The sequence below is a fragment of the Gadus morhua genome, chromosome 18, assembly GCF_902167405.1.
Source record: "Gadus morhua chromosome 18, gadMor3.0, whole genome shotgun sequence".
NCBI classification, from domain to species: domain Eukaryota; kingdom Metazoa; phylum Chordata; class Actinopteri; order Gadiformes; family Gadidae; genus Gadus; species Gadus morhua.
This window is the reverse complement of record NC_044065.1, coordinates 12,574,235-12,596,869: the sequence shown is the minus strand read 5'-3', so window position 1 is coordinate 12,596,869 and position 22,635 is coordinate 12,574,235. Positions and strand designations below refer to the sequence as shown.

The 22,635-nt window shown below is 46.3% G+C and overlaps 1 protein-coding gene across 1 annotated transcript in view; it reads right to left on the bottom strand.

Annotated features, from left to right (window-relative positions):
* snx29 (sorting nexin 29) overlaps positions 1 to 22,635 on the bottom strand; it is a 106,676-nt gene that overhangs the window by 48,956 nt on the left and 35,085 nt on the right. The window contains exon 15 of the mRNA XM_030339681.1: positions 7,603 to 7,709. Coding sequence (XP_030195541.1) covers positions 7,603 to 7,709 — 107 coding nt within the window. The remainder of the gene's footprint in view (positions 1 to 7,602; positions 7,710 to 22,635) is intronic.

Here is a 22,635-nt window from a genome sequence, read left to right as displayed (position 1 = left end):
TATAATCCATACATGTGGCATTCTAATAAAAGCCTGTTTGTGTAAAAGGGTGGACAAAGAGAGAGAGAGCGAGTGAGACAGAGAGCGAGAGAGAGATTTGGTGGTTGATGTCATCGGTCCACTCAGTGCCCTGATCCGTCACTCTGAGTCACTGAACCCCCACCGCTTATAGCAGGAAAGACAGCACAGAGAAATTAGTGAAGTGAGCAAGGGAGAGAGGGTGAGGGAGAGAGGGAGAGGGAGAGGGAGAGAGACACCAAAGCCCAATATAGACATCACAAGCTGTGCAGTCCACTGGGGAAAAATATTTGAGAATGAGAGTGGGCAGAGCGGAGGAAAGGGAGAGGATGAGACAGAGAGATCGAGAAGGGGAGGGAGAGAGGGAGAGGGAGAAAGAGGAAGAGAGAGAGGGGACAGATGGACTGAGAAAAAACAAGGGCAGAAAATAAAAGAGGGCTGGGAGTTAACGACTTAATGTGGCTGATGATAGGGGCTCATCTCGTTGCCGAACATCCTTGCTAAAATACCCCACCGCACCCCAGTGGGCATTAAAGATAGCCCTCTCCGTGTGGTGCCAGAGCTCCACCCTCCCAACGCTGCCTGCCGATGCAGGGATGACAACAATGACGACAACGACAGTCTGTCCCCTCTGACTTCAAGCCGTTTGCATCCCCAAAGAAAACTAACATTTTAGGTGCATAGCTACTTGGGTAGATTATTGTAAGGAAGTAATTATTGAGACAGGGACAAAGAAGACTGTGGGTCTGCTTAGCACAGGAGGTAGAGCAGATTGACTTGTAACCGGAAGGTAGCTGGTTCTATCCCAGGCTCTCTTCCAGATGTGTGTCGATGTGTCCCTGAGCAAGAGACTTCACCCTAACTGATCTTGACGGCGTCAGTGTGTCAATGTGTGCCTTAAACTAGGTCAGTCGCTTTGGATAAAAGCGTCTGCTAAATGCCCTAAATGTAAGACAACAACGATGAAACCATCCTCATGGTTGATTATGTATATTTTATATTTACGTTTTACTGTCTGTTTCAAAAGCTGCGTAAACTCTGTGCGGTTGCTTTTCTAAGAATGCAGACTGGATTTCGTTGCAGTACACAACTCCACGTATCAGCGCTTGAGTAAAAACAATGTAATTTAAAAGAAGCAAATTCAGAAGATGAGGAGATGTACAGTCCAAAGTCAATAGAAAAATACTAAAATCACACACTATTATGTTTGACGGCTCCTGAGGGACACAAGATAATAGAAGCACGGCCCTCAATGAAATGTTGTTACGTGACAGGGCTCTTGTTTCAAGAGAAAAGAAAATGGAAGCGTGCCCGCCGGAGCCTGTGGTTAGGACCAGGGTCTTGCCACCAGTTAATGACTAACGGATAGAAACAAACGTCCACTTGCTGGATCCTAAGCGCCACATGTTTCTAAATTGCCCTCGGAGATGCAATGTGCTCACCAAGTGCTTGTGTGTCTTTTTATCAAGCACACAAGCGAGTAATCAGGCCAAAGGGTTCCGAGCAGAGCGTGAGGTGAGGGAACCGGGCACTCGTTCATTGTGTTTAAAATGTGCTTCCATGCCAGGGGTATGGACACTGCAATGCTAGTTTTAGGTTCCTCTGGGTTCCCATACACAATCTTCAAATAAAATACACCCGAGCTCCAGGCTAGAACTGTTCTGGAAAGTTGTGTTAAAAGGCCAATGAAATTTGAAATCCAGGGCTAAACAAATACCCTCCTATTGAATCGCTTGTGTACTTTATTTGGAAAACAAATTGATCGATTTGGTTTTATTTTGTGTATTATGCTGATGACAGATTGAATAATATGCGCCTGAGGAGCCAGACATAGAAAATGATCCATCCTTTAAGGTTATGCATACTAAATTAGGAAGACCTTAGTTCAGTGTCTGCACAGACAGACGGTGAAGCGAGGATACATTTGATATTCTGGGCCAGTAGAGGCCAACAGCTTAACCAGACAGCCAGTCAGAGTTTGAGTGCAAATTGCATAATATCAGAAGAGTGTGTCGATTGTCGCTCTGGTTATGTAACTCAAACATTGTGGTTTCCGTCTTTATACACGGCTTACTTGCAAAATATTTTGAATATACTAACGCTATTCTAATGATATATCTGTTTATCTTTTGATTGAGGGCTGGACTCAATGTAAAACATGTCTTAGGTATCAGAATATCAATTACATAATCTTACCCCTAATCCTATCCGTCTAACCGCAACCCTAACCCCAATGCTAATTAAGTTTAATGATTATGATTGGATTAATTGATGTTAATGAATGTACCCGTATTCTAAATTTGACCATAACAATCTCATCAGACCTAGCAGTGACTCAGCTCACCAGTGTATGACGGCTGTGTTTTAAAGTACAGTGTATAGGATGGGAACATCTTGTTTTACCCTTCTTGAGGGTCTGGCTGTTACCGAATTCACCCTCAACCACTTGAACTGCAAATCTACTCGTCTCGAGTCTTAAACAATCTCCCTTTCAGTATATTTGTTATATCGACAACTTTCCGGCGCCTACCTGGTGGTGATGTCTACTTATTGCTTTTTTTAAAAAGACAAACCTCAAAAAATCTCATTCTAACCAAACAACTTCAACAAGGGTAGCAGAACCGGTGTTTATTGGAACAACCTTCGGACCACTACAAAGCGCGTCCAAATCCAATCCCGAAAATAACGATGCAGCCGCTCTCACCGGCATCACAGATCAAGAGTCACATGCGTTATGCATTCCACAGCTCATTACTGCTTTACCCCTCACTAACTCCAAACCCTCCTGCTCTCACTTAGTGTGCGTGTGTGTGTGTGTGTGTGTGTGTGTGTGTGTGTGTGTGTGTGTGTGTGTGTGTGTGTGTGTGTGTGTGTGTGTGTGTGTGTGTGCGCGTCTGTGTGTGTGTGCGCGTGTGTGTGCGCGCGTGTGTGTGGGTTAGTGGCTCATTGGTAATTGTTGTTCTTGTTCGTGATGTTGTTTATGGGTAATTAATGAGAGTGTGGATCAAAGGAAGGATGTGCAATCCTTCCCCCAGGACACCTACACAGTTTTGACCCATATCTCTCCTCCGTACACCCCCTCCACCACCATCACCCCCCCTCATACACCACTATAACCACTACCCCCCCACCCTCCTACAACACTATCACCACCACCAGTACCCCCCCCCCCCCTTCATACACTACTATCGCAACCACCTGCCCCCCCATACACCACTATAACCTAGGCTTGAAACACAGCACTGATAACACAATGCTGACAACACACTGCGCGGTTGGAGGGGAAGATGGTGGCGGCAAAGAGTGTGCGTGGCCTGTCCCAATGTTTGTGTGCAAGTGTAAGAAAGAAAGTGAGCGAGAGAGAGCGAGAGCGACAGAGCGACAGAGAGAGCGAGAGCGACAGAGCGACAGAGAGAGAGAGAGAGAGAGAGAGAGAGAGAGAGAGAGAGAGAGAGAGAGAGAGAGAGAGAGAGAGAGAGAGAGAGAGAGAGAGAGAGCGGGAATGAGAGAGAGAGAGAGCGAGAGAAAGCACGCGTGAGAGTACACCTGTCAGAGACTATAGGGGGTTTGGGTTAGGACGATCGAGGCCGTTAGGCACGGTGTGAGGAGGGGGCGGGGCCTCATGGGGGGAGGTGTGGCCACTAGCTCTGTTGTGGTAAACGGAGCGTATAGCCCAGCGATGGCAGGTCGCTGTGAGGCGCCCGTGGTGCAGCAGGTGGGCACTCAGGTACTGTAAAATATGCATAATGCAGACGTGGAGAGCTGATGGATGGATTCCGCGATCGAAACGAGAAAAATAATTTAACAAGTAGAACGAAGAAATAATGCCGTTCTAATTTCACACGTGGCCCTTTGAACTCTTGGAACTGTTGATGGGCATGTTCCATTGTCTACAACTTTCTATTGAGAGAATGATTTATCAAGTTATAATGTTAATCCATATCACCAGACATGCGTGACCCTTTGAGGACCACTAGTCCTGTTCCTTGACAGGAGAGGAGAGGAGAGAGGAGAGGAGAAGAGACGGGGAGGAGAGGAGAGAGGAGGGGAGAAGAGAAGGGGAGGAGAGGAGAGAGGAGGGGAGAAGAGAAGGGGAGGAGAGGAGAGAGGAGAGGAGAAGAGAAGGGGAGGAGAGGAGAGAGGAGGGGAGAAGAGAAGGGGAGGAGAGGAGAGAGGAGGGGAGAAGAGAAGGGGGGGGGGGAGGAGAGAGGAGGGGAGAAGAGACGGGGAGGAGAGGAGAGAGAAGAGACAGGGTGGTGAAGAGAGAGGAGAGGAGAAGAGAAGGGGTGGGGAGGAGAGCGGAGGGGAGGAGAGAAGGGGTGGGGAGAAGAGGGGAGAGAAGGGGAGGAGAGGGGAGGGGAGGAGAGGGGAGGGGAGGAGAGATGAAAAGGGGAGAGGATATAAGAGGAGATGGGAGAGATGTGGAGGGCAGGAGAGAGGAGAGGAAGGCAAAAGAGAGGAGAGGAAAGGAGGAGAGAGAAGAGGAGAAGGGGTGGGGAGAAAAGAGGAGATGAGGGGAGCAGAGACGAGGGGGGCAAGTAGAGAAGAGGAGAAAGGGTGGGGAGGAGAGAGGAGAGGATAGATGAGGAGAGCAGAGGGGTAGAGATGAAGAGGAGAAAGGAGGAGTTGTTACGGTTATGTGGAGAGAGCACACAGAAGCAAGGGGAGGGAGACTAGGGGAGCGCAAGAAGGGAGGGAGGGCGAAAGGCTGCATGAGTGGAGAGGCCATGGCAAGAGAAGAAATTATTTACAGACACTTCTACGATTTTCTCTAATATTTGAATAAATGATTCAACCTAAGGTGTGGGTTTGCATACTGTTTATTTTAAAGGTAGCCGCTCAGTGAGTGAGTAACTGTAAGCAGGGTAAAAAGCATGGATTTTGCTCCGTAAGAACTATATTGACCATTCCGTCCTACATTCATACACACATATAGGCCATATAGGGTATTTCCAAGCAATCACTATCAATGTGATATTTCTCCCCCCCACACACACACGAGGGCTTTAACGACTAATGATGTATTTGGAAAAGCTACTGCAAGACATACTTTGTGTTGGCTTCCTCTATCCCTCCCAAATGTTTTCTCAGGCATTCCACGAGAAAAGGTAAACAGTGCAAAACATCTATTGGATTTAATGGGGAACGCAGCCATAATGGTAAAAAGTGAGGAGAGCCTGGCTGTCCCTCGACACTAGGGTGGGACCGTTGCAGTCACCTTCCCCCTCACAGGCACGAAACAGCTTCGAATTCAGCTGCAAAAAGCCACGTCCAATTTTAACCAAATGGGACAGAGCATAAATAATGCACGAGAAGCGGTAATTAACTATGACCACAGAGAGAGTAAAAAGAACAACTTTATCCGCTTAACATTCCAGACGGAATGTTTGCAGATTCGTACGTTTAAAAATACAGGGGGAAACCTGGACTGCGGTTCTGCTGAATCTCCATAGAAAAAGATGTGATGGTACTTATTAATAAGCTGCTAACACGCGCAGCACTCGACAAAGACATGACATGCGGGCATTCCCTCTTTCCTAAGGACTCTCCCCCACATCCTCTCATCTCTCCATACTAAAAGAGACGGCGACAGAGTCCCCTAACTACCAGGAAAAGCCCTGCCTCAGCAGATGGCTGAAGAGACCAGAGTACAGACAACAAGTAATGAGAACAAATCACTTTTAAGTCGTGTTTCCTGCTTCCAGGCCTGAAAAAACATCATTAGCCGCCACTGTATCGCCACCAGCCAACGACAGCCGAGGTACTCTCAACCAGCCAATGGCAGCCGAGGCACTTTCGATCAACCAATCGGATGCCTAGCGCTCTTTGCCATTTTTACTGTTTATATTTCAAAAAATAATTCCTCCACCGCCAGAGCCCAAGGCTAGACAACTGTTATTCCCACTCGGGTGAGGAACCGAGGCAGGTGCACGCACCTGGCGTAACGTAGTGTAGCATTAGCATAGCATTAGCATAGCATCTGCTCGGTGAACCGGCCGAAGTGTTCCATTCGGTGGCGGGCTCGCTATGGAGACTGACAGCTCGGCAAATGAACAAATAAATAAGTAAACGCCATTAAAAATGCATCACACATACATGTGAATGAATAAGTGAAAAGATGGCTTTCCCCAAACACAGCCCGAATTATTTCTTATTAAAGAAATATAAAACAAGATGAATTATTAATGCTGAACACCGCAGCCGCTGCCGCTACACCCACCCTTCAAATCTCCACCCACACCACAAGAAAACAGGCACGCACACAAACATTGTGGAAACCGACCACTGTTCTAGCGACAACCTCATAGTACGCCAGAGGAACATCTCGCCACGAGGAGGGAACAATCATGGTAATAGGAAACACAACATGGTGATAAGCAAGCAGCTGGGTTCTACAGCTGCTGCTGCTCCGTGATTGGTTACCAGCGAGAGCGCGCGCCAATATGACCCCGTCATTAGCCAATCGACCGTTGTTTCGACAGGCTGGCGGGTTTTTTTGTGTAGGAACACCTGCTGGATGGAGGAGTAGAGAAGCACTGCCAGGCGCCCGGAACCACGCTCGTTTCCCCAACTCGGGGATAATGACCGGGCAGTTTGGTTGGGTGCGTTCACTAGGTCGTCCCGCTCCTAGTTTGGAAGTTAAATATCACAGGCGTTCACACAGAATGTTTGATGGTTGGTCAGTGATAGTGAACTCCACCACCATTGTGCCGTTTCTCCACGGAAACCGTTACAACTGTTCTGAGGGGTTTTCTCCTCATGAAAGCAGATTGTAAAAATGGATATTTAAATGTGAAATCACGAGATTAATGTTGAATCAACACGTAGGAAGTATATTTAAATTAAAACACAATTTGCTTTAATGATTGTTTAATATATTGACATGTGAAAATGAAAGGGAGTGCTTCTAAACACAATTACAAAAGTTTTAGAAATTGCTGCATGCAGTTTTAAGACCGTCCCCTTGACTTCCGCAGGTAAAACGCACAACAGCTCGACATTCAAAGCCGTTGATTTCTAATGTCTACATAGTTTATGAAACACTCAGAGAAACTAAGAGTGTGAAATATGGCCGAAGGTCCAGTCTTTACTCAAACAGTAATCCATGAAATCTGTCCTCCTTTCAAGGGGTAATTCTGTTATGCAAAAGTTACAAACATTTAACGTTGAATATCAAACAGTCGTTTCTTAGGGTATTTCTGCTTCGAGGTGATAAGACGAATCACTTCTGTACTGATTCAATTCTGATTAGATAACTAAGCGGTTTACTTTTGTTTTCACCAAAGATCTGAAGAAGATCTTTGAAGAACTTTTAGAAGTGAAACTTTCCGCCTTAAACTCCGTCCATGTCCTCATCCATCTTTAGCCAGGAAAGTTCGTTTTGGCGACTCACTTCGTCAGACACCTCACCGAAAGCCCAAAAACTGCTACATTTTGTGTAAAAAAATCCTGCAAATTGTTCACAAAGTGAACACCTTAATTCGGGCCGCACTACAATACTGTCACGCGGTACCAAAGAAAAGATCGTAAACGTATCGGGAGGAACATGTGAAGGGCGGCCCAACGGCAGCGGTCGTCACTCACCTCGATGAGTTTCCGCTCGTAGCTCGCCGCTAGCTCCTCAATGTCCTCCATGGACTTGGTCTGAGGGGCGGGAGCCTGGACCTCACTGGACCCCAGGATTGGCAGGGCTGAGGGGGGAGAGAGAGAGAGACACACATTGAGAGAGAGACAGAGACAGAGAGAACGAGAAACAGAGAGAGAGAGAGAAACCGAGAGACACAGAGACAGAAAAAGAGAGAACGAGAAAAAGTGAGAGACAGAGACAGAGAAAGAAAGAGAGAAACCGAGAGGGACAGAGAAAGAGACAGAGAGACAGAGAGAGAGAAAGACAGAGAAAGAAAGAGAGAAACCGAAAGAGAAACCGAGAGAGACAGAGAAAGACAGATGGAGACAGCGAGAGAGTCAGAGTCAAGGAGTGTCTATATAAGTATTCATCTAAATATACATATGATATGTGTATATACATATTTATAAATAAATATATTTGCAAGAAGAAAAGCATATGGTTCAAAGATGTCACACACACACACAACATTCACAACACACATTCACACCCTGTGAGAGGATGAAAAAGCTGGGAGAGAAGCTTGTTTTGTCAGAGCGATAAAATCCACTGCTGTACTTTATCATCAGACAACACTCATTGTTTATTATTGTTATTTTCCCCAGTTTCGCTTACCGGCACCATTGGACCAGAACAACCCTCCATCCCCCCCCCCAGGCACTGTTACTGAGCCCAACACATCACTTAAGCGTTTTGCAGTTGAACCAGAACTCAGCGTGGGCCATGGGTAACCAGCCTTCAGGACAGACACGCACGCGCACACACACACACACACACACACACACACACACTACACACGTACTTCCATCAACTGATTGCATCTTAGAGAGATTTTGTACATAAAGGCTTAAGAGACAGTGAAGAGAGAGAGAGGGTCGGTGACAGAAGATAATCATTTACGTAATTAATATCCACAATTTATTTCATTCAAAACTACAGTGTAATATCACACACACACACACACACACACACACACACACACACCCTCTCCTTGGTTTGCTTTTGCTTTTTCCGGTCAAAAAGAATGACACTGAAGTTTAGGGAAATGTAAATTATGGTATCAGACTACGACTACTTTTACCTAACTAATGTCCCTGACATTTCCAAACATAGTATTTTTATCATTGAAGGGCGTAGCTTGACTATAAAACAGGCTATCACGATAAGACGATGTTTTCCTTATTTAACTATTGCAAAGCCCTTGGTTAGACAATCCATTAGGCATTAAAGCAATATCCACTATCTGTATCATAGCATTGGAAAAGACAGGCGAGGGGGAGTATGGAGAGGGAGATAATGGAGAGAGAGAGAGAGAGAGAGAGAGAGAGAGAGAGAGAGAGAGAGAGAGAGAGAGAGAGAGAGAGAGAGAGAGAGAGAGAGAGAGAGAGAGAGAGAGAGAGAGAGAGAGAGAGAGAGAGAGAGGGTTAAAGAGTGAGCAAGGGAAAGAGATAAAAGAGAGGAGGTAGAGGGGACATGAGGGAGAAGACAGAGAGGGTACAAGCAGATGTTGCAGACGAAGAGATGTTAGGCAGGCACCTGGTCTGCAATAACAGAACTAACTAAGCGGGCCTTTCTTAACAGCTGCAATCAGACAGTGTGTGTGTGTGTGTGTGTGTGTGTGTGTGTGTGTGTGTGTGTGTGTGTGTGTGTGTGTGTGTGTGTGTGTGTGTGTGTGTGTGTGTGTGTGTGTGTGTGTGTGTGTGTGTGTTCAAGAACCTCTGAAATGCATCTATTTCCATCGAAGTGTCAATGTTTCTCATTAAGCTTGTGGCTCTATACTTTGTAATAAGTTTCTGCATGTGAATAGGCTAGACATAGTTTATACGAGAGTGTGCGTTTGTGTACGTCCTCACACGATCCACCCACAAACACACACACACACACACACGCACACACACACACGCACACACACTCTCCAAATTCGAAATTTGTGTCTACGTGCGCGAGACACTATTATTACCAAATCGCAAAGAACAAAAGCAAACAGATCAGCTACTATTATCATTAGTAACCTCATGATTCTCAGTGCGGGGCAGTAAACAGACCACAGGGCCACCAATGGGGGCATGCATCGCTTGCTTCATCCATAAGCATCTGTCTATAAAACTCACAGCCCTCCAGCACGCCCGCTGGGATCCCCAGCAGGGAACAGGGTTTTGGTGTTGGTGTCCCCCCCCCCCTGCCCGGGCACACCGGGCCCCCTGGATTGAATCCGCTCAGTGTTACATGCAGGGGTCGCTCGCTACGGCGGGTGCAATCTAGAGGGTTACGCCCTGCTAATTCTGTGAACAGATGTGGAACGAGGTCGCAGTCGGAGCGCTGTGAAATTGGGGCCCGGGTGAATCTCTTCCGTATCGTATCTTTTTATGAAATCTCTCTCTCTCTCTCTCTCTCTCTCTCTCTCTCTCTCTCTCTCTCTCTCTCTCTCCCTCTCTCTCTCTCGTGGTCTGACAGAATTCCCTGAGCGCCGTGTCGGCGAAGGGGACAATGCTTTGTTTTTGTAATTTTAACGGAGAGATATCGTTGTTTGTGGTTTGTTTTTGTGTTTGTTTGTTTCGCTCGCTGTGCAATTTAGTTTTTTTTCTCCTTTGTTGTTCGCCTTGTCCTCCGTTCTCCTCCTCTACGCTATTATTATAAAAGAGACAGACAACGGCAGCTCACCCCAGTGCGGCGGCAGACGCCGATAAACAAACCTTTTCACCCCCTCCCTTCTTCTCCATCTTCCCCTTGTATATTCTCCCTGCCCTTTCCGTTTCCCCGGCACTTTTATATTAAAATGTTTTCCCGTCAACGGACAAACGTACAATTTTCCTCCCCCGAGGCCCTGAGCTTCTGCGTTCAGCCCTTGCAGTTTTTCCCCCATCAAATGCTAATAATGTTGTGCTCTGAAGAGCACTCCCTTCCATCCATGCATATCAATGGGAAGCCACCATGTGACTCACACACACACACACACACACACACACACACACACACACACACACACACACACACACACACACACACACACACACACACACACACACACACACACACACACACACACAGAGGGGCTGCTGGGAGTGCTGGGCACTTGGCGACCGCGCCCGGAGTGCCTCAGTGGTGCCCGGTGGAAATACACATCGGGGGGGGGGGGGGGGCAAGTTCAAATAGTGCACGGCGAGAATTACCGCAGACAAGTGTGTGCATCTGTGCGTATACTACATAGTGTGGTATACACACACACGTATGCATACCAAACGTCTCCAGGACTTGCATGTTGCTGACTGGGTCAGCTTGGGAGCAGCCAGGCGGCAAGCAGACTTAATTAACGTCTGCTAATCATAAGCAATCTTCTTTCATTTACTAATCACCCAAAGGTTGTCTCCTGCTGATAACACCATTGGACGTGTGTGACGCCTGTGTGTGTGTGTGTGATGCCATGAAACCATGAAAGGTGTGAAATGGTTAGAGTGGCATAACACAAGAGGGATAAACAACTACAAGGACAGAGACCACAATGATTACAGAGAAAGCGAGAGAAAGAACAATGAATGATTACTATCCTATGATTTCAGGCTATTACAAAAGTAGACCATCACTGTGCAAATGCACACATGCATTGGGGTGCCCGAGAAGTACAAACGGACGCGCACCGAGTCTGGACCCGGTGAGGGAAAGCATTCAGGGACTCAACAAGTGAGCCGGGAGGTGTGGAAATGGTCATTCTCCTCGCTCTGATGGCCTCAATCAAAGGCCTCCACTCTCGCTCCAGTCCACTTAGAGCGCCACTGATCACGGGAGAGAGAGCGCTCCTTGCATGGGCACACACAAGCACAAATGCACGCACACTAACACACACACGCACAAGTAGATACATAAAGCGCAGGATGCATACCAATTGTTGTTCAATAGCCGTGGCATGAGATGATTTAGCATCTAAAAGGGTTAATGTTCCATTGGTACGCACCCACAAGGGATAGACAATGCAAGCCCTTGGACGCATGCTTGAACAGTTATGACTCATAGACACATAAAAACACACACACACACACACACATATACTGTACATTCTGACAGTTGAGTTGCAAATAACCAACACGACACGTACTATTCCATGTCGTACTCCTATACACAGAAAAAAGAAACATCAACTCAAAACAGAGATCTCTACCTTTCCCATTCCATAAAAAGAAGAACTCTCTCTTCCAAATGTCAGCTCTGCCCCTATCAACTGCAAACCCCATATAGTAGGGTGGTGGTCGTGGTGGTGGAGGTGGTGCTGGCTGGTGCTGGAGGTGGAGTTGGAATATGCCCAGACCGTCTGTGTGCTCTGCAAGCCATTCACAAATTCAGCTCCTTTTTCTTTTTCTGTTTGTGTGTGTGTGTGTGTGTGTGTGTGTGTGTGTGTGTGTGTGTGTGTGTGTGTGTGTGTGTGTGTGTGTGTGTGTGTGTGTGTGTGTGTGTGTGTGTGTGTGTGTGTGTGTGTGTGTGTGTGTGTGTGTGTGTGTCTGTTTGTCGTGCATGTGTGCGTGCGTGCATTCCAAGTGTTGAAAATAGCACCAATCACTGCAGCCAATCAGGGTTGAAAACCACAGCGGCCTGGCATGGTAGGACAGCAAGGAGCAGGGGGAGGAGAGCGGCTGAAAGTAAGGCAGACCGCCATTTTCCCCTCCTGTCCTAGAATAACTGTATTCTTCTCAACCAGCCTTTTCACTCCAAATCACCACCTGTCCCTGTGGCAGCCATGGGGAGTTTTTCTTGAGTTTGACCGCTTGAGGCTGGTGAAACAAAGAAATAGGATGTGAATGGTCTGTCTTTGTCCACCACCCCTGACCGAGCGGAAGAAAAGGGCAAGCTCCACCCTTAAAGTGATTGTTATTCCACTGAACAATCACAAATGTTGTCATATTCAAGTATTTTTTGTTCCCTTTAAGGGATATTAATTATGTTCATTCATGATTTTAAATATGGTACAAAACAGTGCTTTCATTTCATTATAATATTAAAATAATTCTAATATATTCATCCATACATCCTCAAAACCATGTTTTGCTACGATGATCCTACTCCAACACGACCCGAACAAGGTTGGATGAATACGAATATTTAATCAATAATAACAATAATGCTAATGAATTGTGGAAATAGCACACTAAACCAGCCATAAAATACAGCTGGAGCCTTTTCTACATAAATGTGTGATGTATGAATTAAGTTGTGCAGAAAGGCAGGTTTTCAATCAATAATTTTGCAATTAGACACCATGGCATGAAATGAGTATCTATTAATGGAACACTTATTTCCCAAACCCCTCGCTAGGCATTTCAGGGGCTTAATTGGGCATTTTCTAAATCAGAGAGAAGCATAATTGGATTATTGTGCTGAACGTGTAAACAGCCACTGTCTCTCACGGACGTGCTCAGTTAAATACAAACAGAAACACACACACACGCACACACACACACACACACAAATGGATTCATGAATGTCAAACATCAATTTGAAACCTTTGAAAACAAAAATATAATTTCTATCTTACCCAGTTTATATGGAGCAGTCTAAATGTGACTCCATGGATGAAAACCCAAACCCAAAAGACGTTTCACCATGTTTGACAAGCAGACAGATTGATAAGACAGACAGACAGACAATAATAGTGATAGCAGTGGAGACAGAAATTAAGAGATACAGATATAGAGATAAGATATAGTGTGTGTATATATACTAAACCTGACCATAACACTTCCCTTGAGGAATGACGCTTTGGTCTCTCCCCATGAGGTCATGCTGCCAGCGACCAGGGCAGACTAAGTGACGGACGACCAATCAGTTCAAGTGCAGCTCGGCGTCAGCCGCCGAGAGTGGGCGGAGCCACCTCCACGAGGGAAGAACAAGTCGAGCGGAACGCAACTTCAGCCGATTGATCCGCAACGGGCAAAACATGGGGCGCAAATTGGAGGATGGCCCTGCATATGATTGGCTCTTCCCTCGTGAAGAACGATCCGCCTGATTTCAGCTCCCATCGATCCCAAAATGGGGCGACGACTTGTCGAGAAACTTGTCGTTTCTCCTTGTGTATTTGTAGAAAACAAAACTAATCAAATATGGAGTTTGTCTGAATATCTGGCAAAATAGAACAGGCTAACCAAGGCAGAGGAAAGATTGTCTGGCGAACGGTGAGGTTTGGTGGTCAATAGATCACTACCAGACAGTAAACCACGAAGTTAAGAACAACGAGAGGGAACATTTAACTTACAGCTGTTTGTGACAGCAAGTAAAGCAACCGCTGGAATTAGGAAGGAAGGAAGAAGAAACCTCCCCACCTGCTGAGTGACCAAGGCACTATGAATCCATCATATCTACCTACCACGTATAACAGGTATATACTGTATGTATGCGTCTCCTCTAAGCTCTTATGTAGGCCAATAAACTGTGAAGCCCGAAGCCAATGGTATATAAACATAGCATGGTTGCACTTTTGGCTCCCTTTGTATACGACTCTGCTGGAGTCTATTGAGGCCAGTCTGGTCAGGGTGGACACTAAACAATGTTTCTTAATTCAGCCTCTGTCCCGACATGGGTTGAGCAGTGTATCTGAATACGCGTGATTATTAATCGTCTCTTTTAGTTGCATGTGGGGTTGGGTTTTGTTATAAATATATAGTGTGTTTGCACTTATGTCACTAATAAGACGGGTAAAACCAAATAGAATATTACGGTGATCAAAGCGAGAAAAAGAAAACCCTTCGACCTCAAAATGTCTAAACGGCAGAGCGTCAGTGTTCAATCTCCTGAAACATATTCAAATGCACCTATTAAGCATTCATGCTGGCACTTGCACTCTCCAATCCTTATGCATGACGAAGCTCACACCATTTCATAACCAGTCCCTTCAGGAAAATAAAAAGGGACACACTCGGTGGAAGAATAACTAAGACAATAAGAATACATTTGATTTAAAAGCCTTTCTCACAAACTGGCAACACTTATACTGACACACACACACACACACACACACACACACACACACACACACTTGACCCACTTACGAAGAACACTCTTTGACCACTGTCGTAATGTATTTACGTTTGCGGAAGAACAAACTTGCTGACATCCACATATGCAATAGGAGCATGTACTTGTATGGCGGTCATGGGCTGCCGACTCTAACACTAACCCTAAGCCTTGTAGTTGGACTGCTTTTCTCGCAGGACTTTATTTAATCGGAGCATCTGAGGATTGCGGTATTAAGTACCACGTAAGTAATTATTTCCATGCACAAAGGAGCATAGGGAAATAAGTATCTAGAGGAAATGACAGGACACAATGTGCTTGTTCAACAAAGAAGTAGTTTGTCGACTCATCAGCCCATCGAGGATGACGAGCGAGCCCGACGGGACTGACGGATGGAAAGAAATCCGGAATTATGTTGAACCCATTCGAGATGAAAGCTAAAAAAAAAAAAGGTGAAAAAGCTGAAAAAGGTTTCATAGGTGTGACAGAGCCACATCCCAAACCGAGAAACGGACTGCAGTGTCACCCAAGAAGGATGCATCCATCCCTCACACCCCCCCCCCCCCCCCCCCCCCCTTTACCCCCATCAGTCCTTTCAACGGCCGAAACAACCCCCCCAGCATCCCGACCGAAGCAGCCGTACGAGAGCAGGCCAGACGGCGACCCAGACGTGGGATATTTCCAACCCCCTGTCCTGAAATAAACTGCCAGTCGCATGACACTCCGGCGGCAGAGGATAAAAGAAGAAATAATAAAATGTCCGCCGTCGTCGCGACTATTACGGTCGGAGCGAGGCGAGGAGCCAGAACGACCGGCCGCATTAGACATGCTAATCTCATCTGGGCCGTGCCGGGCGTGAGCGGAGTTAAATCTAGTTGGAGTCCATAAAGACGGCGAGGTCTGTGTTTGCACCCAGCAGAGCCGGATCACAAGCCCTAATCCACTGTTTGAAACCCCCTTCCCTCCCCCCTCACCACCCTTTCCCTTCCCATTCCCATTCCCGCCACGGTCTGTGACATCAGAGCCGCTAAGGTCAGGTGACGCCATGTGGGTTGAAAGCACCTTGGCGCGTCTCCCTTCGCTCAAAGAGCCGGGGAAGAGGTCACCATGGCAACACCAAAGCCGCGTTTCTTGTTAGCAACACTTTTCTCTGTTTGCTTCTCTGGCCATGGAACCCGATCCCCAGCCCCAGTGTTCCCTTCTCCCGTTCAGCCACACAAGCTTTGCTAATTGACTTCCGTTTTAGAAAGTAAATCTAATTGCTTTTTGGTTACCGAGTTAATTTTGCTGACGCCGCTAAAGGTTAGGGTTGTGCGTCTCTCTCTCTCTCTCTCTCTCTCTCTCTCTCTCTCTCAGGGGTTAGAGGGTTTCCATTTAGGACTGACCCGATCGGGCAAAACAAACAACCAAACAGCCTTAAATGTAATCCTGGGTCCTCACAACAACAGCTTGTAAAGCTAGCGTTAAATGCTAGGGGGTTTGTTGTTAACAACAGGGGGGGGGGGGCTGGTTTCTAGTTCCGTTGAACACTCCTACTTGATCGTGATTGGCTAATCTAAGGAGAGATCGACCTGATAACGTTGGGGTTATTTAAAAGTTTGATAATACACTAGTCTTGAGAGCTAAAAAAGTTTGAGGTTGATTCAAAAGATAAAAAAATGTGTTTGGTGGAAAATATTTAAAGGGGACTTATTATACCACCAGGTGTGAATGTGATTAGCCTTACAAGCCGTTTCGAAAATCGGCCTAATATGACATCACTAGTGGGTGTGTCCACCTAGATCTGTGCTGGATAGATGAGCAATGTTTACTTCAGTCCACTGGGTAGGCTGGTAGATAGATCTATCCAGCACAGATCTAGGTGGACACGCCCACTAGTGATGTCATATTAGGCCGATTTTCGAAACGGCTTGTAAGGCTAATCACACTCACACCTGGTGGCATAATAAGTCCCCTTTAATAGAAAATCGAATCGACTCTGGCTGAAGCAGCACTAGAGGTAGGAAATCTATTCAAGGGTCAGTGAATCACAAAAAATATCTTTAGACGTGGTAATATGTATTTCATGTTCTTCAACAGTGAAATGTAATCCGTGCCATTTCATCAATGTTACGGAAATAAGAACGTAATTCAGGGACACCATGAGAATAACTGTTCCACTCTGCTCCGAATGCAGGGAGTGTACCTCCTACCATGTCGAGGGGCCTTTTAGGACCCTCTCCGTTGTCCCGACGAAGGGACCCCGGCAGTGTGGTGGGTGTGGACGTATGGAGCTCAGAGGTTGCTGTTGACGGAGGCGTCCAACGGAGTGTTATGCTCCTCCGATGCTGTGCATTTCATATCCAACATCCCTCATTATAACAGACGACGGTTAGAGGGCAGAAGAGGAGCGGGGTTGGGGGGATTGAGCTGATACAGGGGGTCACTTACACTTTTAACATCAATAACATTACCGATATACATGCTACAGAGTGGATGTAGTAATAGGCGAACACAATTAAAACACCATCAAACTGAGACGAGATTTGAATATGGAATGAATGAATAACCAGTTAGATAAGACGCTTGTACCCAAGACCACCACTGACCTTTCTCTAAGCGGGGCTCTTAACCCCTGAACCCTATGGGAATAAGTTAAGACGTCTAATCAAATTAAACCTCGAGTATCGCCGACGGAAAGGGCAACAGATACAACTCAACCTCAGAGCTCTCTTGAGGCTTAAATTCTCCCTAAAATATAGATATTTAAATAGCGATACTTTAATTCCACCTTTAAAAACTTTTCATCAAAACACAGTTATTTGTCTTTATTTGATTCAAAATTATTATTAAACCAACATAGAGCCAAAATAAACAGGTGCTAGACACCTGTTTAGGTGTCGAGCATCTGCGCTGATCATTTTCTTTAGTTGAGGTGAGAGGTCGTGAGATACGCGCGATATGTGAATGTTATCTATTGGGAATTATTGCTTTAAACTTAACAACATAATCATTGCATAAATTGGCTGGCAATAGCCTCCAGACAAACATCTCTGATTTATTTCGTGAGCACCCTGGAAAAAAAACAAGATGACTTTTAATTATCACTCGTTTTTTGGGGGGATTTTTATAACTCAATTTAGAACTTAATTTAAAACTTTAAAAGGAACAAATATTGGGTGAACCAGGCCCCTGGGTGGTTCAGCTCTCCAGACGTGCAAACCTCTCTCTGTTTAACGACCCAAAGTGTTTAAAGGGACGGGCGTTAGCGGTCGCCTTAAACACACTTTACCACAGCCCCGCACCTCCAGCACGTCACTTTAACACTTTAACAAAGAGCAGAACCAACCGAGCCCGACCTCATTAGCAGCCATGGAGCCACGGAGCGCGCCCGCCCAGCATCATTCATCACGGGCCTGGGTGAAATGTAAATGCAGCCACCAGCCAGGCATCTGGCCCTGACATTTACAAGTGTACCCCGGCCCAACAAGCCCCCCCAGCACCACCACCACCACCGCCACCATCATCGCCGCCCCCCATACTCCCGCAGAACAGCGAATCGGCGCCCGGGCTGACAAATGAACATGTCTTGTCTAGATTCCCTGTCATGGACGGCTGCCCCACAAACTCACGTCAGCGGGCCCACCGCTGGGTCTTACACGCGGGCTCGCGGGCTCGGCCTCCTGGGATTTGATTCTGTTCACGTTGCGGATCGTCTGCCGGCACGCGGCTTGGGTTTAGAATGGGTGGCCGGCGTGCGAAACAGGAGGAGGGACATTCGAGGACCAAGTTACATTTCGTCTCGTCCCTCAAATTGGATTCCAGATCGATATCTATAGTCTATATCTATAGAAGGCAGACGATCTCACATCTGGGTTAAAAGGTGGCGTTTGACTTTCGTATTTGTTTTGACCAATCATGTCCCTGTAGGCGGGGATCTGCAAGCGCCTAATTGGCAAACACAAACTCCGGCCAGCAGCAGTAAACTATAAGAAGGTGTCTGGAATGAATTCAAATCAACACTGCATTGACCAGTCACCGCAGAAAAACACCACTAAAAACCCCACCCGAAAGATTCACCCACTCGTTTTCTTCACTACAATATCTCCGAAACAACACAGGAAGCGAGGCGTAGCTCCATCCGTTGCGGCCCTTTGGTCTCCGGCCCAGGCTGTGTGCCCTCTTCCCCCCATAAGTTCATCTATTACATAGTAGGGCCGGGGCTGGATCCCAGCTCACCCTCCCCCTGGCTGGGGTCTGACCCCCTAGCCGCTACACTCTCCTGCCCGTGTTTCTGCAGGACTGGCATGTTGGGGAGGTCCGGCGTGGTGGGCGGGGGCCCGTGCTGGTGTCTAGATGCCTGGAGGGGACTTAGAGAGCTAGTCTGCCAGCCGGCCCATTAAGTATGGATGTCTCCATCTGGTTTGGGAGTCCAGGAGGAGGGGGAGAGGAGGCCATGAGGCCGGAGGAGAGACAAGTAAGTAACACAATAGGAGAGCACAAGAGACGGTGGGAGAGGAGGGAAGAAAGGGAGGTTGATAATTAAGGGATGTTGATGAGATGAGAGGGACTGAAGAGAGGAGCTGAAGACGACGACAGGAGATTAGGAGGAAAGTCTTCCGATGGGAATACGAATGCTTATTCCCTTCAAATCATCCACCCACTTTTGTTCAGTTGTTCAATTTAAAACCCAATGGAAAGCAGGCTGTGCCCGATACAAAGTGAAAGGAAGAAACATCGACGGAGAGAAGAAGGGGGAATTGAAAGTGGGAACGAGTGAGAGTGACAGGGGGAAAACAGAACGGCCGCAATCCATTAGCAAGTGTAATTTAGACATTTCAGAGAGAGAGAGAGAGAGAGAGAGAGAGGGAGAGAGAGAGAGAGAGAGAGAGAGAGAAAGACAGGTGGAGGTGAAGGGAAGAATAATAAATGCGAGGGATGAATCTGAAAGGATGAAGGGAGCGAGTGTGATAAATATACCAGGGGAGTAGCCGGTTCCATTTGATCATTATGGTCTGTCCAGGCTGAGGGAATAAGAGGGCAACGCACACATGCACAGAAGCACATACGCCAGTCTAGAGAACACCTCTGACTCTGATCGATAGTAAACAAATAAGTGGTCTTTGAGGAAAGAAGGGCAGGAAAGACTTTTTCTTACAACACTACACACACATCTATTGGAATGCCTCCACCCACCCACACAATCCCCCCCACACACACACACACACACACTCTCACACACTAACTCGTTGACCATGATCACCATCCATCTGAATCATCATCAGAATCGTCTTTTTTCACCTTCATCTGTTTATTTGTTCACAGACACGGACGAGACAAGAGATTGCGTGTGGCCACGTCAGACCACAAAGCCCTCTGACACAACAACCAAAGAACACGAAGAAACTAACAGCTCCATAATGGCTGACACGAAATGACAGCCGCTTGACTCCTCTTTAGCACCAGCGGCCTGGCTAATTGGGAGACAAAAGACACCAGGACCAAGAAGGGTGAATTCATCGGTTATGTAGCTTTATTTTCTCCTTTTTATTTGTTTTTATGCGAGAGCAGCGTACGTTACATAGCGCATGTTAAACACAGTGCAAATTCACCGACTCTGTTTGGCCTTGAACCTGAGGCTGAAACGAGACGTGACCTCATCAAGCAGTTCAAGCGCACTCAACTCCTCTAACTCACCTCCCGCGGAAAACAAAGACGGATCGGCACAAAGAAGCGACAGAGAGAGAGAGAGCAGAGCGGACCCAGAGCGAGAGAGAAAGAGACGGATGTCCCAGGGTTGTGTGTGTTTGTTTTCCTCTCCCGTGGCCTTAGACGATCGTCATTAGTCACGCAACCTTTTGTCAAAATCGCCTCGCTAAGACGTTCACCGTTTTACACGGCGAGGTCAGAGCCGAGTCCCGCGCATCGACGGGTCTTTCCTGAACTATTAAGCGGTGTGTGCTCCTGATTTACCCTCGTAGGCCATTTGGGTAACTCTGTATTAGGGGTGACAGCGTCTGTCTGTGGTTCCTTCCTCTTGGGCCCATAGAGGATCAGGCACGGCGGTTGCCGGAGAGTAATGGACACACTGCCATCTATGGGCGAAACACACGGCCTATTGGCCTCTGTTGTCACAGTTTGGTAGGCTCACAGAATAGACTGGATGGACGGGCTAGAGGCTGAGGTTAGACTGAGCAGCCCGAGAATGGTCTTTTCAATAAGGCAATACACAAACACGTTGTCATTTCTGATGATTTTTCAGGGAGAAGATTTGAGTCTACCTATTACGTCAACTACGTTCAAGAACACAACCACAAGCGATTATTTAGAAGAGTTCGAAAATGTACAAACACATCGTGTTTTCAATTTTGTCTTTGGACAACATGACAACACAATTTCTTCTAGTTACATATATATATATATATATATATATATATATATATAAGAATCCAAATGTGTTCTAACTTAGGGCTTTGCAGTATGGACAATATGGGTGGCTACCACAATATGGGTCATTTCATATCTCGATAAACATGTATATCACCATATAGTATGTTTTCAGTCAATTCCCCAAATAACGACGTATTTTTGAGTACTTTTTGATAATCCTGCAACTAAATATAAATTACAGGCACTTTCCCTTTTCTCCTTTTATTTGGGGGTGACATTGAGTAGAACTGTGGAAAAACTGTACCACTTTGCCTGTACCACTGACTGTCGCTTTTTATGGGGAGAGACGCAACGCTGGTGGACCTTACTAAACCTTAACCTTATTAAACGCCCTATCGGTCTGTAAAAGGCTAATCAGATAAAATACAATTTATTTATCAAGCACATTTAAATAACAAGGTGAGGGGGGGGGATCTTATGTTTTATTTATGTTATTTATGTTTGTCATAATGCAAAACGTTTTAGTTTTTTTACTGCAGTATTAAATAAACTATGAATTAATGCCTGTATGTGAAGTGTTTGTATGATTGCAGTGACTTGGCTGGGCTTAAATGCGGCGTAAGGGTGATTGTAGTGGGTTAAGGAGACCAATTTATTAGGACACCAATTTGTGGCGATCCGAGGTCCCTTTGCCTACGTTTGGTGTGATGCTGGGGCGATCTGAAGCCCGCTGCCCACTGTGGAACGAGAGCGCAGAGCCGACAGTATTGCGCAGCTGAAGCGGCACCAGCGTGTAGTTCACGTGGAAGCACGGTGTGCCTCGGGAAGAAACGCCCGACATCAACCTGCTTTTAATTTGTCACCCTCATATCTGTATCATGCCACCCGGTGCGGAATAGGGTTGGCTCTGCTCGCTCGTTGCGCTCTTGCTATGCCACCACAGAGGCATATCAACCGTTTTGCTCCAGCCACTTAACGTGCATCTGGTGTCACAAAACGAATACCCACAATCCGAGTGATCGATGACGATACAAACGTTAGGTTTTAAGCTTGTGCATGTCCACGCTTCAAACTCGTGCATGTTGCAGAAAATGTGGTCAGTGGGTCGCAGAATACTGTGTAACACCCACTCGCTCTCCTCGCTTGACTGCAATCTGGCATCTAGGATCGATTGCTCTTCCTTGTGTCCCCCGATGTTAACGCTGAATTTCATACATTGGATTGTGCAGCTGACTTTGGCACTTTTGAATTTGGGGACGTTGAAAATATTTCAGTTGAATTTTTTATCGTTGATTATTAGATTTTGAAATTTTTAAGATTAAAAAATAAAGGTGAAAAGGATTTGTTGAAAATTGAGTTAAATTCAGAGGCAAAAAATCCAGATACGTTATTTCAATGCATAATGCATAAATATTGAAACTCAAGGGAACATGTCAATAAGGCGTTTTGAGTCTCAGCCCAAGTAGAATTTTGCCCCATTTGAGTGATTCAAGCTGCCGGCCAAGAAAAAAAAATTAAAGTGCTTCTATTAGCGTCTTTGCATTGACTTTGTATGTATTCACACTTTTGCTTTTGGTGTGAACACACGGTTAAAGTGGAAGTGAGCCCACGGTTTCAACTATAAT